Source organism: Eriocheir sinensis, chromosome 7, assembly GCF_024679095.1.
Source record: "Eriocheir sinensis breed Jianghai 21 chromosome 7, ASM2467909v1, whole genome shotgun sequence".
NCBI classification, from domain to species: Eukaryota; Metazoa; Arthropoda; class Malacostraca; order Decapoda; family Varunidae; genus Eriocheir; species Eriocheir sinensis.
This window is the reverse complement of record NC_066515.1, coordinates 18,400,967-18,415,670: the sequence shown is the minus strand read 5'-3', so window position 1 is coordinate 18,415,670 and position 14,704 is coordinate 18,400,967. Positions and strand designations below refer to the sequence as shown.

The window sequence follows — 14,704 nt, the reverse complement described above, 5'->3', positions numbered from 1 at the left end:
AAGAACATTGTGAGACTGCAAGAAGCCTAATGGCCTACACAAGACAGCTCCAGATTCCCCCCCACTACCACCTATCATCCTCGTCCATGTAGCTATCCACTCTACTCTTAAAACAAGCTATCGTCCCTGCACTCACTATGTGGTTCCTGAGTCTATTCCATTCCCCCACCATCCTATTATTAAACTAGTGCTTGCCTATTTCCCTGCTAAATCTATACTTCGATAAGTTACAATCCATTACTGCGTGTCCTATCCTGAATGTGAATGTGTGTGTGTGTGTGTGTGTGTGTGTGTGTGTGTGTGTGTGTGTGTGTGTGTGTGTTGGGGAGAACGTTACTGGTTACTAAAGAGTTTATGGTCCTTATTGCTTTCGGCTCTCACAAGTATTTTCAAAGGTCGCAAAGGAGGTTGGTCGGGGTCTCATGAGTGTGGTCAAACTACCCCCGGAAATGGTCAAAACTCTTGCGAAAGACTCATCAGATATGTGTGTTAGGGCGCCGCAATGTTTGAAAATATGGCCCTATGGCTCTGGTTCCAAGCCCCGCGTCTCTCTCTCTCTCTCTCTCTCTCTCTCTCTCTCACAGAAATGCATCGATGCAGCAAATAAAGCGAACAGAATGTTGGGCTTCATTAAAAGAAACTTTTTATTCAAGAATAAAGATGTAATACTCCCGCTCTACAATAGTTTAGTCAGACCCCACTTGGAATATGCGGTACAGTTTTGGTCTCCCCACCATGCAAAGGATATTGCTAAATTAGAAGGTGTTCAGCGTAGGGCAACGAAAATGATCCCTTTCTTGCGCAACAAATCCTACGAAGAAAGGCTTTCTACTCTTAACATGTTCTCTCTTGAGAAACGTCGCCTCCGAGGAAAGCTGATCGAATGTTTTAAAATACTTAATGGTTTCACGAATGTAGACAGATCAACATTGTTTATGATCGATGACACTTTGCGCACGAGGAACAATGGCGTAAAACTCAAATGTAGACAAGTAAATTCAGACTGCACCAAATTTTTCTTCACCAACGTTGTAGTGCGAGAATGGAATAAGCTTCCACCATCAGTGGTCCAGTGTAACACGATTGACTCCTTCAAAAATAAGCTCGACCGTCACTTCCTTCAACTTAATATCAACTAGAGTAGAAATGCAACGTTTAGGAGCCTTCTGATTAATGTAAAATCACTTAGGTTTAAGGACAGACCACCTAGTCTGGACCATGGGGTCTGTGTGGTCTGATTTTCTATGTAAATCTATGGAAATCTCTCTCTCTCTCTCTCTCTCTCCACGTGACAGAGACCATCCAGGAGGCCGATATGAAAGACGTTGAATTCGACATTGAGAAGTTCATGGAGCGGTTCGGTGTGACCAGACAACGTGTGCCGCTAATCCTGGAGTGCGTTTTCAACATGAGTGGAGCGGTGAGCGCTACCTGTCTGTTACCTGCACGCATCTTGTTGCATGGTGTGTGTGTGTGTGTGGGGGGGGGGGGGGGTGCCCATTTGGGGACATAGCGGAATCTTAATCTGCAAGTCAGACAGCAAGTGACGCTAATCCTGAAGTGCGTTTTCAACATGAGTGGAGCGGTGAGTGCTACCTGTCTGTTACCTGCACGCATCTTGTTGCATGGTGTGTGTGTGTGTGGGGGGGGGGGGGGGGGGGGTTGACCAGTTGGGGACATAGCGGAATCTTAATCTGCAAGTCAGACAGCAAGTGACACTAATCCTGTAGTGCTTTTTTAACATGAGTGGAGCGGTGAGTGTACCTGTCTGTTGCCTGCACGCATCTTGTATGGTGTGTGGGGGGGGGGGGAGGGTTTTGACAAGTTGGAGACATAGCGGGATCTTACTTAATCAGCAAGTCAGACAGCAAGTGACGCCAATCCTGAAGTGTTTTTTTTTTTTTTTTTTTTTTTTTTTTTGTGTGTGTGTGTGTTGGATGTGAGGGGGAGGGTTTTGACCAGCCTGGGACCTCGTGGAATAGTCTTAGGTTGGTATTACAAGACACTTTCGCTTCTCACATCAGCTATTTCTAAAGGTCAAAGAGAGGATCAATCACGTTCTAATGAGGTTTTTTTTTAGGCTCAGGGTACAGATGAAGGGTTAAACTACCACCAGGGTCATACAACTAACCCTGGAAATGCCCACAACCCCTACGAAAGCCTTGCCAAATATGTGTTCTTGGGAGGCGAAATGTCTTATAATACGACCCTTAGTTAGCAAGTCAGACAGCAAGTGACGCTAATCCTGAAGTGTTTTTTTGTGTTGGATGTGAGGGTGAGGGTTTTGACCAGTCTGGGACCTCGTGCAATCTTAGTCAAATCAGTCATCGTGAAGGATAAGGTTGTTTCTGAGACTAAATATTCGTCTTGTTTGTTACGAGGAGCAATCAAGTGACACTTAAAACAGAAGCTAGCGGTGATTTTAAGTGATTTGTAGTTTGTGTTGTTTTGGATTTTTTTTTCTTATTTACTCTTGTGCTGGACTAAAATTTTGCGTATTATAATGAAACCAGACTGCTCACTAGACTGACTAACTAACTAACTCTCTCTCTCTCTCTCTCTCTCTCTCTCTCTCTCTCTCTCTCTTCCACACAGCTCCCCCGGTTGAGGGCCTGTCTTGTCTCAAGTCCCCCCGAGTCCCCCTAAGCTAAAACCCCCCCGGGTCAAGGACGCCCCCCATCATCCCTAAAGGACTCCTGAAGGATATACGGGCGACCCAAGGACCCCTCACAGGATTATGAGCTGTAAATTCTCTCTTTCTCTCTCTGGTCGTTTACTTTTTCCATTATCTATCTATCTATCTATATCTATATATCACTCTATCTATTTATCTATCTCTTTATCTACTAATCATCTACAAAACACTGACTCTCCCTTCATTATATAATTCTATTATGCACTCTCCTTCCTGCATATATATATATATATATATATATATATATATATATATATATATATATATATATATATATATATATATATATATATATATATATATATATATATATATATATATAATGATGGCAGACAAAATTTAATGGTTGAAAAAAGTTATAGTAATAATTATAATCGAAGAAGACTCAAAGAACCTCCTCCTCCTCCTCCTCCTCTTCTTCCTCCTCCTCCTCTTCTTCTTCTTCCTCCTCCTCCCCCTCCTGTTCTTTCTATTTGATATCTTCCTTACCACCAACAACAACAACAACTATAACAACAAGACCACCACCACCACCAACAACAACAACAACAACAACTTGAGATTTCTAAGCCCCCACCCACACACCCACACACAGAGAAAGGAGAAATATAATGAGTGTTAAAACCGTAGACTTAACTGAGGTGTGTTTGTGCGTGCGTTCGGTTTCTCTATAAGTTATGCCCTGGAATAAATCACGCCTGCCATTGTTTACACATTTCTTCACCTTCTGATCAACGTGAGAACGAGTCATTACAGCACTGCCAAAGAAAACGGACTCTTTGTGTGGGGGACTAGTGCAATGCGTGGCACCTCTGCCATAACAAACGTAGCATAACGTAACTCCAAACAGCAGGAGATAACACACCATTACATAACCTCAAACTAGAACAGACTAACCCAACACCACGACATAAACACAAACGGTATCGGAAAACGTAACACGATAACATGACCTTAAACAATAGCATACGACATAACACCATTTTTTTTATAGTAAAGGAAGCAGCTCAAGGACATGCACAAAAAAAAAAATGCTAAGCGCTGCACCTACAAAAGTACAGAAGAGCGACCAAAAGAGAAGCCGATTTCAGGTGAAGTGTAAATCGTAGGCAGGAGGATATACAGATGAAGGGAGGTATAATTCTCCTCCCGAAATTGACCCCTCTTTCGGCCACCTCTTTTGATTCTTTTTAGGAGCAGCGAGTAGCGGGCTTTTTTTTTTATCATTGTTTCCTTTTTTTTGTGCCCTTGAGCTGTCTCCTTTATTGTGAAAAAAAAATAACTTCCAGCATTTACAAAACACCATAACATAACCCCAGACAATATGAAGCAAATAACACCATAACATAAGCAGCATTACATAACACCACAGCATAACCCCAAACAAGACAAAGACAGGAGGATCACAGGACTCGAACCAGTGTCCCTAAATGAAGCGTGACGAAGAGCATGACTGATGGATGAGAAGGATTGGTGACGTAACAGGTGGATTTTTTTTTACAGGTAAGGTAATGAACTTCCCATCGACACTTTCTCTCTCATCGCCATGGTCAAGGTCACACACACACACACACACACACACACACACACACACACACACACACAGCATGGCATTATAATCAACATATTTTCTCACTGCAAATAATATACAAACGCTGCAATGAAAATTATAATGTATGAATATGAAAAAAAAAATCACTAGAAAATATTAAGAGTAAAAATGAGAGGAGAAGGTGTGTTAGGAAAGTTGAACATAAGAAAAGGAAAGAAGTTAGTGAGAGTGGAGGAGGGAGTGAATGAGTGAGAGAGGGAAGAAAATAATAGGTAGAAAAGGAAACAGAAGACAGAGTGTTTTGAGAAGTGACAGAAAAAAAGAAAAGAAACATTGTAAATGGGACAGCAAACAAATCATAGTGAATATAACAAGGAGAACCCGTAGAGTGAATAAGTGAATGAGAGAGAGAGAGAGAGAGAGAGAGAGAGAGAGAGAGAGAGAGAGAGAGAGAGAGAGAGAGAGAGAGAGAGAGAGAGAGAGAGAGAGAGAGAGAGAAGGGGGGGGTGGACTGACATACCGTATACAGTATCACAGACCACGACAGACAGACAGACAGTCAAACGAACAGACAGCGCCATCCGACCATTACAACCACACCCAACCACCACCACCACCACCACCATCCCTAAACCTAAGAAAATTAAATAAACAAGAAATATGAACCCCCTTTTTCTTTGGATATTCTCTATCTATTTATCCATCTATCTACATCCAAGTCATTCATACACATTTTTACACAGACTGGTTGAAAGAGTTAATCACAGAGGAGGAAGGCGAGGAGAGAGGGAGGAAAGGAAGAGGGAGGAAGGGAGGAAGGGAGGGAGGGAGGAAGGCTATATATAAGGGTGCCAGGTAAGCGTGTCCTCACTAACACCTGAGTACGCACACACGTCATACGGGAGACAGGTAAGTGAGGCCAGGTGAGAGAGAGAAGGATAAAGGTGAAAAGTGAAAGGAAAAAAAAAAAAAAGGAAAAAAATAATAATAATAAGTGAGTCTCATTAATGACAGGTAAAGGTGAGTCATTACAGGTACTTCCAATTGCTCACTCATTAGCAACTATGACTAAGGTAATGGTGAATCTTAATGTGTTTGCGTAGTGGTGAGAACAGTGGTGCGTAGCTGTGGTAGTGGGCAACCGTGTGTCCCAAAGTGTAGCGGTTAGAGTTTACTGTATGGTGTGGGTGTGAGAAATGGGGAAGGGGAGTGACGAGACGAAAAATAATGATAGCGTTACTCAGATTTACTTAGATATGTTACCCTGGAATTCAACATACGAGAGTGCGGTGATTAAGAAGATTACTATACGGCGTGTGGTGGGGTGGGGAGGGGGGGAAGTGGGGGGAGATGAGGAGACGACTTTCTACTCAAGCTCATCCCTTTACTGTCCAAATCCCTTACGCACGAGTTAACCAGCATCTTCACTCTTTCATCCCTCATGCTGGTAAACTCTGGAACAATCTTCATCTGTATTTCCTCCTGCCTACGACTTGAACTTTTTTTCAAGAGGAGGGTATCAGGACACCTCTTCTCCCGAAATTGATCCCTCTTTCGGCCACCTCTTTGGATTCTTTTTAGGAGCAGCGAGTAGCGGGCTTTTTTATTGTTGTTTCCTTTTTTTGTGCCCTTGAGCTGTCTCCTTTATTGTAAAAAAAAAAAAAAAAAGAGGAGTGACAAAAGAAAAACAATAATGTCACATAGGTTTACTTGAAAGACCATACTGCTAAATTAAACATGGAAGAGTGAACCACCTAAAAAAGGATTATATATGATGCGTGTGTGGGTATAGGTGCTGGGGGTTAGGGGAAGACAAGAGGAACAATAATACTGTTACCCAGCTATACTAACATACCGTACTGCCAACCCTAAACATACGTATTCCAAGGCAAGTCTTCTGAGCAAGCGTTGAAAAGTGGTATCATCAGAACGAATATATCTGCAACTTCCCGTCCAAGGCTTGTAAATGAAGGAAAATGACAGGCTAAGAGGAGAAAGAGGGGGACGAAGGGAGAGGAAGACTGTGAAAATGATGATGATGGAAGTAAATGATGAGGTAATGGAGGGGTGGAAGGAAGAGGAGGAGGAAGATAGGAAAGGAAGAGCATGATAATGATGATAACAGTAACAGACGACGAGGTAATACTAGGAGTCGTAAAGAGAGTATGAAGGGAAGCAAAACTGTGAAATATAATGATAGTAATAATAAGGATGAAGATACTGGTAATAAATAAGAACTGACTGTTATCAAGTGATGGGGGGGGTTTGCAAGAAGTGAAGAATGCTAATAAAGATAGGCAATGAAAGAACAGGTAGAATGAAAGAAAATAAAATGGCAAAAGGAAGATATAAAGAGGAGTAAGGAAGATGGGACAAAGAGAAGAAGTTGAAGGAAAAGAAAGAAAAGAATAAAGTAAAGAAAAAGAAAAAAAAAGGATAAGGAAGATGAGACGAAGAGAAGAAATTGAAGTAGAAAAAAAGAAAACAAATAATATGATAGAAGAGAGAAAAAGAGGGGGGACAAAGAGAAGTAGAAGGAAAAGAAAGAAAAGAACAATAAAATAGAAGAAAATGAAAAATAGGTTAAGGAATATGAGACGAAGAGAGGAAGTTGAAGTAGAAGGAAAGAAAAACAAATAATATGATAGAAGAGAGAAAAAGAGGGGTAAGGAAGATGGGACAAAAAGAAGAAGTAGAAGGAAAAGAAAGAAAAGAATAAAGTAGAAGAAAAAGAAAGAGAGGGGTAAGGAAGATGAGACGAAGGGAAGAAGTAGAAGGAAAGAAAACACGAATAAAATGGAAGAAGAAAGAGAAAATGAGGGGGAAGGAGGACGGGACAAAGAGAAGAAGTAGATGGAGAGGAAAGGAAGGAAGAATAAAGTAGATGAAAAAGAAGAGAGGTTTGCAAGATGGAATAAAAGAAGAATGTGATAAAGAGATTGCAAGATGGGACGAAGACGAAAAAAAAATAAACAAATAGAAAACATATATTAGCAAGTGTGTGGGCGAGGGTGGGCGTGGCGGACACACACACACACACACACACACGGAGACACACTTCACGGGCTGTCACTCGTCAAACCAGGACATTTCGACATAAAAAAGAAAAACTCGCAATGATGAACGACAAAAAGAGAAGGAAAAGAACTTGTAACTTACGAAGGAATTATGAGTGACACTGATGATGAAAAAATAAATAAATGAACATCAACAAATAACTCTTTTTCTCCTTCTTCTTTCTTCCTTTCTATGCTTTCCCTTTCCCTTTTTTTTCTCTTTGTTTTTCCTCAATTTCAGTTTCTCTCCTTTTACTGCTTTACCCTTACACATAATCTCTCTCTCTCTCTCTCTCTCTCTCTCTCTCTCTCTCTCTCTCTCTCTCTCTCTCTCTCTCTCTCTCTCTCTCTCTCTCTCTTTTTCGGGGGCAGTGAGCCTTGACTTCCGTGGCCTGTAATCTATGAGGTGGAGGGTGACGAGGTGCCCCCCACCCACCCCCACCCTTCCTCCATCCCTCCTCTCACCCTCCCTTTCAACACTCCACCCATCTCCACCTTCCTCCCTACACCCTCCCACCTCCACCTTCTACCCTCCCCTATCTGCTTGTCTACCTACCCCCTCCCCCCGTTCCCCTTCCACCCTCCCTCCCTCCCCCTCTGTGTTGTTCGTGGCCTTCCTGAGGGGTGGTTCTGTCCCCAAAAACCGTCTCTTCGCCTCGGCTGTAAAAAGCAGTGGACCAGAGAGCGCCGGTTCGAGCCCCGCCACAATGTCATTCTTTCTTCTGCCGCAGCCTTGAAAGATGATACATGTGCCTCGTTAAGATTTTGTTTCGTTTTCTCTTTCAATGTTTTTCTTTTTCGTGATTTTTTTTTTTGTTCTTTTTTCGTTTCCGTTGAAGCTGCTTGAATTTTCGCATGTGAAGGATTTTCGAAGACGTATAAAAGAGTTTACAAGGGCATTCTTATTTTCGCGAGTCAAAAACGTTGTATTATTCAGTCTTCTTCTTCTTCTTCTTCTTCTTCTTCTTCTTCATCTTCTTTTTCTTCTTATTTTTTTTCTTTTCCCTTCTTCTTCTTCTTCTTCTTCTTCTTCATCTTCTTTTTCTTGTTTTACTTCTTCTTCTTCTTCTTCTTCTTCGTCTTCATAATTCATCATCTTCTTTTTCTTTTTCTTTTTCTCTCTTCTTCGCTTAACGTTCTTATTTTCCTTTATGGAGTTCTAAGGTTCAGTGCATTGGCCATAAACACTCTCAAGGCCTAAAGACTTTTATGCCAGAGTGTCAGATCCCACAAACACTTCCTGGTTGCTCAGAGATCCTATCAAGCACCCAAGGACGTCACAGATTCCGCCGCCAGGGTTCCAGGCCTCAGCTCATTGGACGCCATGACTCACATCCTTCAGTCAAAGCAAAAGACTTCAAGGACGTTCTTAAACCGAAGTCTCGGTGACGCAGCAGGAACACACCTCGCGTTTTCGATTGTCTTTAAGCTATAAATCCCTTTATGGCGCTTCTGAACTACTTTTAATACTCTTTCAACCTTCGTATACCTTTTTTATTCTCTTTCAACTTCATCGGTCTCCTTTCAGCCCGGCTTCCCCGCCAGCCTCACCCATCTCACAGCCTACGCTACTAATGACATTCCTCCAAACTAGTGCTTCTAAAACTGGAGGGCGTTGGTAATTTACAGAGGAAAACTTGGAATTTTTGTTGTTGGAGTATTTCCTATTATCTCAACAAGAGCGTCGGTAAATATTGAGAAGTTTATGAAGAAACGCAAAATTATCGCCATTATTAACTCTAGCTTCAAATAGTCTAGTAAGGTTTATCATTGTTAATAAATCTGGGAGCGAATTTTATCAGTACATATATGCAAGGGGGCGTGGAGGGAGGGACCCATTCCTGGAGGGGACGCGGTATATAGTAAAAGTTTAAGAAGCACTGCTCTAAACCCTCTTCCTGCCCTCTGTGGCGCTTTCAATCCCTCTTCAACCCCTGTCACTCCTTTTTGGCCTGATTCGCCATCACTGTCCTACACCCTCTCCCAGCATTTAGAGTCACACATCCTGGGACGTTGAGCTCATATTACTCCTCTTCCCGCTTGCACGCCACATAGCCACACACCCTATATTATCCACATCCCTTGTGCAAGAGTTAAACAGCATCTTCATTCTTTCATCCCTTTGCACACCACAACATGCCTTTACTATCCTAATCCCTTACGCAAGAGCTATAACCAACATCATTCTTTCATCCCTTTCGCTCCTGTCTAAGATTTAAACACTTTCAAGAGGACAGGATTGACACCTTTCCAGTCTATATTTTGAACTCTTTTGCTGATTACTGTTTACGGGAGCAGCGCCATTGCGAGTTTTATTGTTTCCTGTTTTTTTGTTTGTTTGGTTGGTTAGTTGGTTGTTTTCGCCCTTGAGCGCCTTCTTCTCTGTATAAATATGAAAAGACCGCACATCACAGCAACCCACTCTACACATCGCAAAACACCCACCCACCACAACGCATCATAACAAGCCACAACATACGCCACAACACACAACCCAGGTCCTCGCTGCTCACCGTCACCGTCATCCCCCACTGGTGACCTTGAGGACCCACACGAGACTCAAAACGAGAGTTGTCGACACCCCCGCAGCGTGACAGCCGCGGGTGGGGTGTCCTTGGGCGTAGCGTTCCCCAGGGCCTCTTATTTACGCCTCCCCTACGACTAGAGTGCTCACGTCACAGCCACAGCGACCCCAAACCCACGACAGACCCGTGATTTGAGCGCAGCCTCCGTATCGTTCTGGGCAGGCTTGTATCGTTGTTTAGGCTCGAGGTAACATAATGCATGGAAGCAAACAATGAAAACGGGGCAAATATGAACAAAAATAACGGCGAACTACTATAGTGAAACCAAATTGTCGAGTCCGATTTGGCGTTGGCTCCCGCGGGTCCATTTCTCCCCTCTGCTCTGCCACACAGTCCCAACACCTATTTTTTCCTCTCATATGTTACCTATAGCTTACATATGAGAGGAAGAGATAGGTGTTGGAACTGTGTGGCAGAGCAGAGGGGAGGAGAGGACCCGCGGGAGCCTACGCCAGACCGGCCTCGACATATTTAGAAGACTATAAACGACATGCAAATTCCGTAGGTCTTGCTGGCGTTACGTGATTGTGGCTCGAGATAACGGGAGACAAGGGAACAAATCATGAAAATGGGACAAAAATGAACGAAGACAACAACGCAATACTAAACAACATGCAAATTCCGTGCGTTTTTTTTTTCTCCATCTTTAATAACTGTTTATCTTTCGGTCTTCCTTCGCAAACCGTTAGAGAAAATGTTAGATCACGGAAAATAAAAATGTAGAGTAGAAATAACGAAAAACAGAAGAAAATAAGACCAACCCTACTAACATTAACCCAACTCCCGCAAATTCCGTGCGGTTTTTTCTCCATCTTTAGTTCATCTCTCGGTCTTCCTTCACAAACGGTTAGATAAAATGTTATATCACGGAAAATAGAAATGCAGAGTAGAAATAACGAAAAATAGAGGAATAAGAAGACCAACCCAACCAACATTAACCCAACTCCATCGTCCTCCCGTTCCAGGTCACCCCATCACCCCTTCCAGAGCACAAGCATTCCATCACCCCATCGACCCCAGCCCCACCCCTGCCTCCCCTCCCCCCGCCCCCCGAGACAGGAGCACCATGAAGGCGAAAAGAATATTGGTGGTGCTGGTGATGGCGGCGACGCTGCTGGTGGGGCCGACGGAGGCAGGCTGGCTGGAGAACTTCTCTGGTGTGTGTGTGTGTGTGTGTGTGTGTGTGTGTGTGTGTGTGTGTACCTTTGTTTATATTTCCATCCACTTCTTTTGCCTTGCTTCGTAACTAAAAATCACCATTCTTCACCATTACATGTATCATCACCTCCTCCTCCTCCCCCCCCCTCACCATAATCATTTTCCTCTTTTTTCCTTCCTCCACAATCATCATTCATCACCATCATCACCTCCTCCTCCTCCTCCCCTCACCATAATCACTTTCCCCTTTTCTTCTTCCTCCACAATCATCATTCATCACCATCATCACCACCTCCTCCTCCCCTCATCACCAATAATCACCATATAATTGTTCTCTTTCCCCTTTTTCTTCCCTCACAATCACCACCTCGCCCCCCCTCCCCATCACCATAACTGTTCTCTTCCCCCCCTTTTTCTTTTTTTCACTCACCATTCACCATCATTTTCCTTCACCTACTCTAGTTTCTTCCCCCCCCTCTTTTTTTTTCACTTACATTCACCATTCACCATCAGCCATTTTCTCCTACTATCCTCCATTATCACCCTCCTCTTCCCTCTCATGTTCCTAGCCACCCTTCACCATCATCTTCTCCCCTTCAATAACCACCCTAATCACCCTCTTCTTTTCCCTCATTTTCCTAGCCACCCTTCACCATCATCTTCTATCCCTTCAATAACCACCATAATCACCCTCTTCTTTTCCCTCATTTTCCTAGCCACCCTTCACCATCATCTTCAACCCTTCAATAACTATAATAATCACCCTCTTCTTCCCCCTCATGTTCCTAGCCACCCTTCACCATCATCTTCAACCCTTCAATAACTATAATAATCACCCTCTTCTTCCCCCTCATGTTCCTAGCCACCCTTCACCATCATCTTCAACCCTTCAATAACCACCATCGTCACCCTCTTCTTCTCCCTCACATTTACAGCCTTTATCATCATCACCTTTTCTTCTCTCTAATGCTCCAGCCTCTCTTCACCATCATCCTCTCCCTTCTACTCTTCATTCCTCACACACTCACAGCCTCTCTTCATCTTCACCTTCTCCCCTTCTCTTCCCATCCCCTCAGAGAATCTTTGCCGCACGGACATCCGCTGCTACTCCAAGACCTACTACTGCACACAGCTCCTCAACGTGCATGCCATCCAGCGCTCCATGACCCAGGTCCTCGCCTACTGCTACTCCCTCCTTGGCTCCACCACCCTCAGGACCAACGCGTTTACTGAAGGTATTTGCCAGGCCGGTGTTGTGCTCTAGGTGGGAGTAGGGTGTTGAGATCCCTTTATTTCAGGGGTATAGGTTGTAACCGGTATGACTGGCAGATAAAGCAACTCTGATAAACTGTCTACTGAAGGTGCCTTAGTGGCTGATGCTCCGGTGGCTAATGGATGAACCATTGCCAGAAGTAATTATTGTTTCTATGCAACAAGATTAATTTCAGTGTTACCTCACAGATTTACAGAAAAAAACACAAAGAAGTTGTCTAAATTATTTAGCTTTTTTCATTCTTACAACAGTGTTTCAAATTAGAAACAAGTGACCATGTCTTTATGAATACTGCCTGAACACTCCAGGGTTTCAATATATATTTAATTATATCTCCCCTCATGGGGACTTCCCTGTAGGTGGTGGCAACAAAAGAAGCATCTCAAATATTTCCTGTTTCAACAGTTGGCAGGACTAACACTGCATCTCGAGCAGCACAGTCAGGATGCATGTTTTTTTGTCTTGTCAGCCTGTCTCTTCTCTGTGCTTTAGTTCATGATTCTTATTCCCCTTCCCCACCTCCCCTCCCCGGCCAGATGACCTGATCGCCGTCATGAGTGGCGTGCATGGCGAGCAGCTGCCTAACTGTGTGCTGGTGCAGATGGGGCTGGTGAGTGCATGGCTGCCTCATGAGAATTTCAACCATAAACAAAACAGACACATAGAGTCACCCAAGGAATAAAGTGTCAACCAATCTTAAACAAAACAAATTGAGTCCACCAAGAAAATAAATCCTAGCCCAGCATGTGAAGTAATATTAAGTGGTTCAACACACATGCCATTTACAATTATCACCATCCACTCTCTCTCTAGTTTTTGGTTATTCTCTTTTCTGTTCATTAAGAGCAAAACATTTCAGGGGTCATTTGTCCACAAGTGAAACAAGTGAGCCCAGAGTAAGTCCCCCCCATCTCCTCCCCTCGTTGCCTTCCTCCCTCAGTTGGTGAACGGACAGGTGAACCAGGCCCAGCTGTACCTCTCCCTCGCCAACGTTGTGGTCAGCAGTGATGCCACGCGGCAGAACAACTTCCTTGACAGTATCACCACCTGCCCAGAACCCTCCTCCAGACAGCAGGTACACCCACAACACATACCTCCATCCCACACACACCCACACACCTACACACCTTCACATCACCCCACATACCTCCATATGATGATGATGATGTTTATAATTTTGAAGTCTTCAGATGATTCCTTGTTTTCAATAAACTTAACAGCTCACGGTTGTGCAAGAAACAGGGTGTCCTTATAACAAAGTCTCTTTCTTTCTCCAACAGCTGGCAACATTTGGAGCCTGTGTGATACAGTCTTGTGCCGCATCCTTGTAGCCCTGCCACCCCAGCACGCTCACCACAGCCTTGGGACCCATCAACAAACCCGATACAGGCTCGGGACCCATCAACGTACCCACTACAGCCTTGAGACCCAGCAACACACACAACACAACCTTTTGAGATCCCAACAACCCAACACACACAACACACCCTTTTGAGACCCTAACAAGCCCAACACACCCTTTTGAGACCCCCAACAAACCCAATCTACCCTTGAGCAGCACCTAACACACCCCTCAAATGGGATGGCATCTGTCTCCCCATCTGTCAACCAATCTCTTTTTCTTTCTCTATCCACCAGCACTTTTGATGACTCTTTCCCTCCACAAACCCACCAAGGCAGTGGTCATGACAGCAGCCTCCACCTCTGTTGCTCCACCCTGGGCCCACACAAGAAGCTCCTATCTTTTCCAGTCTGCTGAGCACTGAATGCATCCTCAGAGACAAGGTGATGAAGAGTCACTAAGGTTCATCCCACGTGTCCTGTTTCATGCCCAGGTGTACTATAAGTAATGATACAAATACACACGACTCATCATTCATTGGATAATCCTACGCCTTCTCACGGTACTGTGGCTTCCTACTGGATATTTAGCACTGGGTCTCATCTCACTGATAAACTTAAACTTCACTTGGACAATGATCATTTTTTTTCCAATAAAGTGTACAGCATTTATATTTTAAGTATACACTTGTGGTTTAGCTTTGCCTTTAAAAACACTAATTCATATGCAACCAACACGTATCAGCTCAAAACTGTGGACGTCAAAGTCTTGCACAGTCTTGTATCCCTTGTGCTAAAGGAGTCAGTGCCAATAAGGGCAAACATTGCAAAAAAAATGAGAAAAATCACCTCTTCTTGACGATGGCTTAGTGGACAGCAGTCATCAGAACAAGGCTGAGGCGCCCAGGCATGCACAGAGCCTCTCTAAACGAGCTGAAATGAGTTCCACGTTTGGGTCCAGCCCGCCACTGGAGCACCTGATGCCCTATGCAGCCTGGAACACTAATGCTACAACAACTACAACACTACACAACACAGGGGAAG

The 14,704-nt window shown here is 43.8% G+C and overlaps 2 protein-coding genes across 2 annotated transcripts in view; one reads left to right on the top strand and one right to left on the bottom strand.

Annotated features, from left to right (window-relative positions):
* The window catches only part of LOC126993889 (low-density lipoprotein receptor-related protein 4-like), a 125,624-nt gene that overhangs the window by 88,635 nt on the left and 22,285 nt on the right, over nt 1-14,704 (bottom strand).
* Nucleotides 10,710-14,695, top strand: LOC126993896 (uncharacterized). The gene is made up of 5 exons (XM_050853040.1): nt 10,710-11,045; nt 12,123-12,281; nt 12,856-12,929; nt 13,260-13,394; nt 13,600-14,695. The coding sequence occupies exons 1-5, from the start codon at nt 10,955-10,957 to the stop codon at nt 13,648-13,650; spliced, it is 510 nt and encodes a 169-aa protein (XP_050708997.1). The 5' UTR covers nt 10,710-10,954; the 3' UTR covers nt 13,651-14,695.